Genomic DNA, 10,168 nt, shown 5'->3' on the forward strand with positions numbered 1-10,168 from the left:
TTTAGTTTGCACTACTATAGTTTCGTTGTCCACTCCTTCGTTGTGATGGACTTGTACATATATGCTTACCTCATAAAGAGTTGAAGAAATATCAGATTGTTTTGCAAAAAGGCTTAGTAAAATCAGCATTATTTTTAAAGCTTAGCACTGTGGTCAATAATTTGTGAATATGCCACCAAAAATTTGACATGTTGAATGTCATGTTTTTCACTCAAATACAATAGATTTTTTTCAACCTTGCACATGTTTGCTCACTTCTCCTGTAGCTCATGTGGAGCACGTGGATACAGATTACCAAAACACTGAACAACTATAAACTTGTGCAGACAGCCAGTGTCTCTCACAAAAAGCGCCATGATTGTCTAGAGGTAGCCATAATATATTACTGTATATCTAATTTACAAACATTGAATCCACCACTCTCCCCCACCCCCATTCACCTATGCTTTTCACAGATCACGCTGTAATTGTATGCTTAGTTTTAAGCACTACCTGCAGTTGTGCGACGCTCAGAGTTATTTTGAATGTTTCTGTAATTATACATCTTTACATACATTGAGTACATACAGAAACTGCTTACTCAGTGCTGTTTCCTTCAATGCCAAATATCTTTCTAAACAATATATGGCTTACAGTGTAATGTTAAAAAAAAACAGCTTAGCGTTGTCTCTTCTTGTTCTGTGAACATTTTGTAATATGAAATAAAAGTTATTCCAGCAGAGAGAACTTGATTTTTGCATTAGGACCACTTTACAGTATACTAAAAGAATGATACAGTATCTGTTCCACCAATGTGAATGCCTGACTACTTCACACAGATCCATATTTAAGTTGAATCTTCTTAGATCCATTTTGGGTACAGTAGGTAATGTCAGTGTGTGTTTTGCCTGTGCCTATTATTTACTGTAAAGTCATTCAAAAACCCAGAGCTATCTTTTACCATCTAATAGTATGTGAAACTAACCATATGCTACAATTTATAACATAAACTATACAAACAGCAACAAGAAGACATTTTTTTAAATATAAGATTGTTGCCATTAACAGGAAGGAATTTTTGGACAGTACAGGCTTTAGGACAGTGTTCTCTCTTTATTTCGGTAACTCGCACATCAAAAAACTTTGAAATACTGAGAACCATGAATTAATTAATGAATTAACCAAATTTGTGAATTGTTAAATCGTGAAATTTCTAGGGAGCATGGTATTGTGTACAGCATACTGTATATGTGTCTTATACAATACGGAAATGCACGGCAAAGCATCAGAAATGTAATTATTATTCATAAATAGTTTGTTGGATAATTTAGAAAAAATATCAGAATGCTTCAGAAAATAAATAAGGCTAGACCCTTCAAACCCACATTCTGTATATACAGTACTGTACCAAAATCTAAAACTCTCCATAAAGATGTGCAGCTAAAACACCTGTTTTTATTCACGTAGCATGAAATCCCTGATGTGGCACAGACTGACAAACATTAACATCTTTCCTAAAGTATTTTCCTAACAAGTGGCAATTTAACCATAAAAAATACATTAGGGAAGTGGGGGTCTAACTAGGGCATTGTATAATCTTAGCATAACCATGTTTTTTGCAATATAGCCTAACATTTTATTTGCCTTTTTAATTGCCTCACCACATTGGCGAGATGCTTTTAAGGATGATTCCACTATAACCCCGAGATCCCTTTCGAAGTCCTTGTCCCCTATTTCCATCCAGTTCATTTTATACTTATAACATGGATTTTTACGCCCAATATGCAACAAGTTTGCCCAGTTACAGAGAAGATCCAAATCCCTTTGAATCAGCTGGGATTTTGATTGAGAGTGCATTACTCCCACAAGTTTGGTATCATCTCAAAATCTGACAATTTTGCAATGTGTATTTTGGTCCAAGTCATTTATATAAAATTGCTTTCTGTTTTTTATACAGTTATGTATCCAATTACATTCCTGCTGATTTTAATTTATGTATATGTTTTTCATGTGGGACTTTGTCAAAAAGCTTTTTAAAAATCAATCATAAGCATCGCGATCATCTAAAAAAAGTCAAGTAGGTTAGTTAAGCATGACCCCCCCTCTTCTGAACCCACGCTGGCTATCTCCTATAATATGGTTGTTGTAAAATTGATTGCATCCTGCTTTCTGTTATATACATAGTGTTATACAAAGTTTTACACATTTTTTTCCCCAAAAGGAATCAAATAAAAAAAAAAAAAACCTAAGTGGTAAATTTCAGACCTTCAGCATGCGTCTTACTTCTGTCTTGCCAGTTCTGTAACATTTTCTTAGCAGCTAGGTAGTTTTTTTTAATTAAATTATTTGTTTTCCAAAGACATGTGTGTAAACTGATTTGTTATTATGTCAACCAGAAGACTATCATATTATAGTTTTTCAAATAAGCAACTGCATTATCTTTTCAAATTTTGAAAATATCGCTGTCTGGAACTAGGCTGAATACCTGGAGGAGTCTTGTTATTGTGTTGTGTTTATTTAGTTACACTGCCCAAAAGGACCAGGATGTAATTATGTTTTAATAATATTGTTCAAGTGTCTGAATCCACAAGACCCGACTGGTGGTGTAATTTGGGGTTTATGTCGTACCTTATGAATCACAATGTGCTTCTTGGAACTGATTGGCTGAATAAGGACAGAGCGAAACTTTAAAGAGCGACAGACATAGAGCAATTTCAGAAGTCACAGCCTCGGAGACGGGAAATCTTGTACGTTTGCAGCATACCAACAGAGGTATTTTTTTTATATAAATTATTATAAAATTTAGTGGAAGAAAAGGTAGGGAAAAGGCAAGACACTTCCTTTTGTGCATGGTCAAACCAGATTTGCACAGTATTATATTACTGTAAGCATGTTGAAAATAGTAGGAAATATATGATTATGTTAAAAACTCAGAATAAACTGATATGAAAATCTGTAAAATATAGATAACATACTATCTAAGGAAGTATAGTTATTTTTTGATGCAAAAGCATATTTGTGACAGGGCAGAAGTGCTGCTGCTGTAAATAGTGTGTAAATAGGATGTATCAGTGCGACCACTCCCTAATTAGCACCAATTACCTAACTGGGGAATGGCCACACCGTTGATTGCTGGCAGGGACAGATTTAACACCATCCCTATTTACAGCAGTAGGGCTTCTTTCTGCCGTGCCACAATCATGGGGTTTCCATGCAAGTTTTTTAACTCGAGACATTTACACAAGAAAAATGTCTTGTGTAAAATGCTTTTCTGGGTTTCCGTTCGCTCGGTTTATTTTACTCGAGTTTTTCAAATGTCATTAGTGGGGTGTCATGTCGTTAGTAGTGAATACTGTTTCAACAAATTTATCTTACGACTCATTAATTAAAAATAAACTCTGAGGTATAAAATGAAACTGACCAGCAGGTATTGCAGATCGCCATGGCTGAAAACCGGCGGAGATGATATATATATATATATAGCTCAAAGAGCCAGCTGCCCAACTTTTTGATATGTTGTACATATCTTTCTCAAGGGAGCCTGTGTTTGAATCAAAACATTGTAGGTATTTATAGGTTTTTGATGGCATGACAACTACTTGTTATTGTTTATATATATATATATATATATATATATATATATATATATATATATATATATATATATATCCCTTTCATTCAGGCAATACAGCATATAGGGGATCAGGTGATGCTGCGTATACTACCGTGGCTTAGAAACCCTGCCAGTCCAGACAGCTGACAGGAAGCATTCAGCACCAAGCTTGGGCAAATACGGGTAGTGGGCACTTGAAAGGGAGGTGGTGGATAATGATGAAATGCACTGAAGTACATTAATTTGCTGCTTTAATACTATAACAAGGGCATTATTATTATTATTATTATTATATCTTTTTTAAATTTTTTTATTTAAGGAGTGTTGATGAAGATGAAGACATCAATTATATTTGCCTGCCTTTTGGGTGCATCATTTGCAGTGCCAGTAAGTCAATATAGCGTATTTAGAAATTTGCAAACTACTACAGTAAACTCAATACAATTGTCTGAGAAGGATAAATAGTACTGTATATTTCCTATTGTTTCAGGTATATCATCAACGATATGGATTATCAGCAAGTAACAGCAATGAGGTAAAATTATTTTGGTGGATTTAATTATCAGAAAAATCACAATAGTAACTAACTATTTCCATTAATGATGTTGAGCTGTATAGATACATTTTTTAAAATGATTCTTGTATTATTAAAATTGCAATGCAACCTTAACTAAGTGATATACACTTCTATATGTTATGTTTATGTATTAAACATTCACTGTTTTGTTGTCCGTTTTTAGTTTATGCGGCACAGTGGAAATGCGTACAACGGAGTTGGATATGGGCAACCACAGGTAGATTATTATTTTTATTAATTTAATGGTCTTAAATGGGCACACATTACATAAGAAGGAGCCTTTTTTAAATGTCTTATTGTATTATATCTTTTTTGGCAGGTGCCGTACATGCCTCCCTATGTGTACCAGCAACAACAGCCTGACATGGGTCTGCCATCCCAGCTGCCCCTTAACCCTCAGGTAGCTGGAGGAGCCGGACAGGGACCCATGCAACCACAGGGGCCGCTGCCCCCTCAGGTACTCCTGCCACCACAGTCCCCACTACCTCCTCAGGTTCTCTTTCCACCCTCCCAGAAGGACCAGTCACCTAATGCTCCTCAGCAGCCACAACAGCCCAACCAGGTAAAATACCATAGAATCCTATTTTTATTTTTATTTCTTTTTTATCATTTTTATATTCAGCCTGACATTACCCTGTTTCTTTAATCCCAAGATGCTGCCTTCCTACTACCCCTCTGTAGTATTCCCTCAACAGACAGGAGGACAGGTGATATCGCAGATCCATTTTATAAAATAACAATTTCATAAAAAGGAATATCTGCATCATAGTTGACTTCATCTTTCTCACTTACAGGGCATGCCTTACTACATAAGCTATGGTTACCCACAACCAAACCAACCAGCTGTCTGGCAGCCAACACAGGAACAAGCCCAGCAGCATCTGGAGCAGCCAACACAGACATCCCAACAGCCAATGCAGGTAGAGTACAGCAGAAATGTGTTAGACATCAAAAACTGTAATCTAAATGTGATACCTTTGTGTTTTTGTTGTTTGAGTCATATTGTCCTTTTTAGTTGTTGTTGAGCAATTTAATGTATAGAACTACTAGTTTTGCCAATCTATTTATTAATTGATTGATTTGTTTTTGTGTAGAATGCAACCTCAGAACAACACACACATATATATATATATATATATATATATATATATATATATATATAAACATAACGTGGCTGGGCTCAAACGAGGTAGTTGGTGCTAAGTGGGACCAGCCACATGAAATAAAAAGGGAGCTTGAAGCTCTATTAATGGGACTGCCAGGGAGCTGGTAAGAGGGAGAAGCTGGTAAGCGTGGAGAAGCTAGAGGAAAACCAGTGAAGGCTTTTGCCCAGCCTGGTTAAATAAAAAAAGTGGTTTTGTTGGGAAAACCGCTTAGCCATCCCAGCCCTTTAGTTAGCCCCCCCCCCCCCCCCCCCAAAGTTTAGTTTGTATTCCGAGGGGAGATAGGTTTTTTGCTTGTTTACTTTGTTTTTGAGTTTAATAAACGTGCGCGACCACGCTAAAACACACAGTTCTTGTGTCTGGGTCAGTATTTTATAGGGTGCAACAAGCCCAAGCTCGTTGCACCCTTTAAAATACTATAGTTTCTTGCCAATTCAACACATAATCTGAAAAATAACTTGATAAAGTATGCATGAATACATAATGTTATTTTCTCTCTGTCTTTATTTTACAATATAATGATTCACTTTTTAAGCATATAATGTGTACAGTCGCCCACATTTATTTTATAGCCTTTTTTTATTTTTTATTTTTTATTTAGGAAAGCACAGCCAAACAGCCTCCTGTAATTGGAACAGAAACTGTACTTCCTACAACTGCTCCAGGACAACTTGAAGGAAATATCAATAGTGCGGTATGAATGTGCATTGTTACGGCTTATTTCATTCAATATACTATGCAGATATTTATACAATGACAGGATGTTGGGTCCACTGATACTAACTGCTTACTGCAAATCTGAAAGAAAATAAGTGTTATCTTTGTAAACAGAAAAGACATCTCTCAACCAGCAGGTTCATGAGGCCATCTTTTTCAAATATATTACTTTCCATATCCTGGTAAATATTGCTGCCTGTTGATTTACAAAACAATGCAAATGTCTAGGAATTAAAATATTTGTTTAAATCCGCCCTAAATACTGTTATACATTTGTGTTTTATTTGTTTTGTTCTTAGACTCAGCCTGGTCTTGCGTTCCCTTTTGAGCCATAGGTAATTAAATAAAAAATGCAATATGCACAAGTAACCACCAGGTAAGAATTGGTATTTATTATTATTATTATTATTATTATTATTATTATTATTATTATTATTAACTAGTTGATCTTGACTTTAATTCCAGTTTTGCTACATTGTATTTGAGTATCAGAGGTAAATGTCCATAACATAAAAACAGGCTTTAAATATTTATGAAGTTATTAATTAATATCTATACATGTACAGTAGTTTGAACAAATTAACTTTAATGTAACATGTATTTTCTTTTCTATTTCCCAGGACAATGCTGCAGATTACTTTCTTACCTGAACCTGCATTTTTACCAGTAATTTTGTACTATTAGCGTTTGATATAACAATACTTTGCCACATATTTTATGTAACTGTTTTATTATTATGGTATGTAAAAGGGCTAAATCTTTCTTTTTAATTTCGAATAATAATCTTTTTAGAATTATTTAAACAGAAACAAAATGATGTATGATGTAACTGTTTTAGATTCATGATTTGTTTAGAAGTTGCTTGAAATGTGAAAACACCCTCAGGTAGCTGGAGGAGCTGGACAAGGACCCATGCCACCACAGTCCCCACTGCCTCCTCAGGGAACATGCCTCCCCAGGCTTTCCATCCTCCCCGAAGGACCAGTCAGCTAATGCACCTGTTAACTGACTCACTGGTGTGAGAATGATTTGCTCAATACAACAATTTATCAGTTTAATACTAATGCTTTATTAAACTTCAATATCAGCATGCAATATGAAAAATGTGCATAATTTTATATATATAGTGGCATGGGTTCAGTGGGAGGAAAGAGCGGACCTGGTTGGAACCAGGCTGCAGCAGCTACACAGACAGACGCACAACACAGCGTGAAAGTGAACACGGCATACAACTATTTACAAGCAAATCCCGCTCCCCCAGCAGTTCAATGCAGCACCAAAACATCCCATACATAAGTCCTGCGGGACCCAATGCTACTATATATATATATAAGAAATAGGTAGCTATTGTGGAAGAAACACTATATTTGCTATCTGAATCATATAGAACTTTAGTACAGCCAGTATGGACACTGGTCAAGCGTACAGGACATAAGTGGTCTGAATAATGATTAAATAATTATTATAAGATAGCCCCTACACTTATTATTATTATTATTATTATTTATTTCTTAGCAGACGCCCTTATCCAGGGCGACTTACAATTTTTACAAGATATCACATTATACATTATTTCACATTATTTTTACATACAATTATCCATTTATACAGTTGGGTTTTTTAACTGGAGCAATCTAGGTAAAGTACCTTGCTCAAGGGTACAACAGCAGTGTCCCCCACTGGGGATTGAACCCACAACCCTCCGGTCAAGAGTCCAGAGCCCTAACCACTACTCCACACTTGGGTACTTGCGTCCAACGTATAACATCTGCAGATATACCCGGATATGCCTGCCATGTGGAGTTATTTTGCTATATATTACCAGAAGCGGGGGTTGTCCCTATGGGTTCATTCCAAACCGACACGTCCAATACTCCTAGGCATCGTACATGAACTATTTGATGGAACACATTCTGTGACACATTCAGGGATGGAATAGAATGTGTAAAAGGAAATACATCTGATTGACAGCACATTCATATTGGTTATTACCACAGTACCATTTGTTTTCCTTACTTTGATTTGTTTCGGTCATTTCCTGCATCTCCATAAATGTAAGAATATATGTGGCGGGGTACCTCGGCCCTGTGCGTATTTTGTGGTATGTTATTGTGTGTATATATTGGTGCACAGGGTGTGGGATTGTTAGTATTTAAAATGTTTGTATTTGGGCATGGGGGTGTAAAGTAGTTCACGTGCAGACTGTGCCCAGACTCGATTGAATAATTAACAAGCAATCGTGTCCCAGCGCAGCTGCTGAAAAGGAGCATGGTTTGTCGCACTCGGGTTGGTGTGTTCAGAGGTGGAACATGAGTGTGAAACTAAAACACAACAATTGCTACTCGCGCTAGTTTAGACTAGCACAATACTTGTTTGCTCCGCGTCTGTTTGTTTAAGCCACTGTGTCGTTTTGTATAAGTGTTTTGTTTGGTTTGTTCAAATCTTTTATTTTGTTAATTTATTATGAAACGTGCACTTCAGCACTTCCATACCCCGGACTACTGTCTGTTTCCTGGTCTGACGTCATGCGCAAGCCACCCCCTTCACAGTATAAAATATTTTTTTCTCAAAGGTACAGTACTTTGCTTTTTTTATACCATATTACCATTATTAATGGTGTAATTAAAACAGCAAATTTACAGTATTCCATTGTAACCCCAAATTATATGTTTCTGCTGGAATTGGCAGGGCACAACTTGGATCCCATGTCAGGCTAATATTTGGTTTAAAATATTTAATCATGACTTCTTCAGCAAATATATCACTTAATATTTGTTTTACAAATTCCAATTTAGTTTCATTAATAGGCTTCCGTGCATTAATTCCAAGTTCAAGGCAAAACAGGCGAACAACTGCAGATCAATTGACTGCAAATTTCAACCCGGGGTGTGAACAGCCAGTTTCATCAAAAACGGTCCACCGAGAACTCCACAGTGCGGGATACCATAGTGGCCCAACGTCCTATTAAGTGACTTTACATTGGTGTTTCCATTTTTTGGTCCACTACCTGTATATATATATATATACAGTACATATATATATATATATATATATATATATATATATATATATATATATATATATATATATATATATATTGTAAACGAGCGGCACTCACTCGGGTTCGTTGCCCCTTTAAGAATACGACCCAGCACACAGAAATGGCGTTTTCAAGCGCTGACGCGCTATATTTTAATAAACACAAAAATAAAAACAAATACAAAATAAACACCTAGCTCCTCTTGGAGCACTAACTCAACTTTCAGGAACACACTGCCTACCACGGGACAGCTAAGCTGTTTTCCTGTCCTTACAAAACCACAGGTTTGAAACCGCACTTACTTTTTTTTTCCTCTGGCTACTCGGAGACAGAGCACCTCTTCTGCCTCCTTCTACTCAGCAGCCTCGAGCAGCCTGCCTGCTCTCCTTTTAAACCCTGCACCTGGATCTAATTCCCCCAATAACGCCCAGGTGCGGATGATAATTAATAATAAAACAATTAAACAATTAAACTAAACAATAAAACAATTAACAAAACAATTAGCAAAACAATACAAAAAGGTGCATTTCTCTCTTCAGGGAGGCTTTAACCCCCTCCCTGCTGTCTCTCCCAACCCGCTATCTCACAATATATATATATATATATATATATATATATATATATATATATATATATATATATATATATATATAGATATATATATATATATATATATATTGTGTGTATTGTAACGATCTGTGCATTTGTGTTGTACTGTACTTCTGTACATGCATGTTTACGTGCTGTGTGTGTCTTATGTCGTTCCCGCTATTTGTAATTGTGTTCCCCTCTGTATTTCCCGCTGTTGTTTAACCCTCTCTGTTGCTGTGTGATCCTAACCTGCCCGCTGGGGCATGTTCTGTGTCTCCCCTGTGATTGGCCCTTCCCTCTGTATCAGTAGTGTAGTGCATGGTCTGTATCTCCCCTCTGATTGGTCCCGTCTGTGAGTCACTGTGTGTTCACGTGTTCAGTATGTTCCCATTGGCCCGAAGTGTGCGACTGAGGACCAATGAGATGTGTACGTTTTGAATAGAGTAGTGGGGGGCTGGGGTTATAAAAGGTGCTGCGACGCCCTGTTG

At 36.5% G+C, this 10,168-nt stretch overlaps 1 protein-coding gene across 2 annotated transcripts; it reads left to right on the forward strand.

Moving 5' to 3' along the window:
- Positions 1–2,677: 2,677 nt before the first annotated feature.
- Positions 2,678–8,568, forward strand: LOC131700625 (calcium-binding protein P-like). 2 transcript variants are annotated; one of them, XM_058999155.1, is made up of 10 exons: positions 2,678–2,751; positions 3,912–3,979; positions 4,083–4,127; positions 4,333–4,386; positions 4,489–4,731; positions 4,823–4,876; positions 4,964–5,089; positions 5,934–6,026; positions 6,349–6,384; positions 6,670–8,568. In XM_058999155.1, the coding sequence occupies exons 2-9, from the start codon at positions 3,920–3,922 to the stop codon at positions 6,382–6,384; spliced, it is 711 nt and encodes a 236-aa protein (XP_058855138.1). In that variant the 5' UTR covers positions 2,678–2,751; positions 3,912–3,919; the 3' UTR covers positions 6,670–8,568. The 2 variants fall into 2 exon arrangements, with proteins under 2 accessions (XP_058855138.1, XP_058855128.1); XM_058999145.1 differs by having other exon boundaries at positions 2,681–2,751; positions 6,349–6,425; positions 6,670–8,561.
- The last annotated feature ends 1,600 nt before the right edge of the window (positions 8,569–10,168 follow it).

This window comes from Acipenser ruthenus, chromosome 2, assembly GCF_902713425.1.
Source record: "Acipenser ruthenus chromosome 2, fAciRut3.2 maternal haplotype, whole genome shotgun sequence".
In the NCBI taxonomy this organism is placed as follows: domain Eukaryota; kingdom Metazoa; phylum Chordata; class Actinopteri; order Acipenseriformes; family Acipenseridae; genus Acipenser; species Acipenser ruthenus.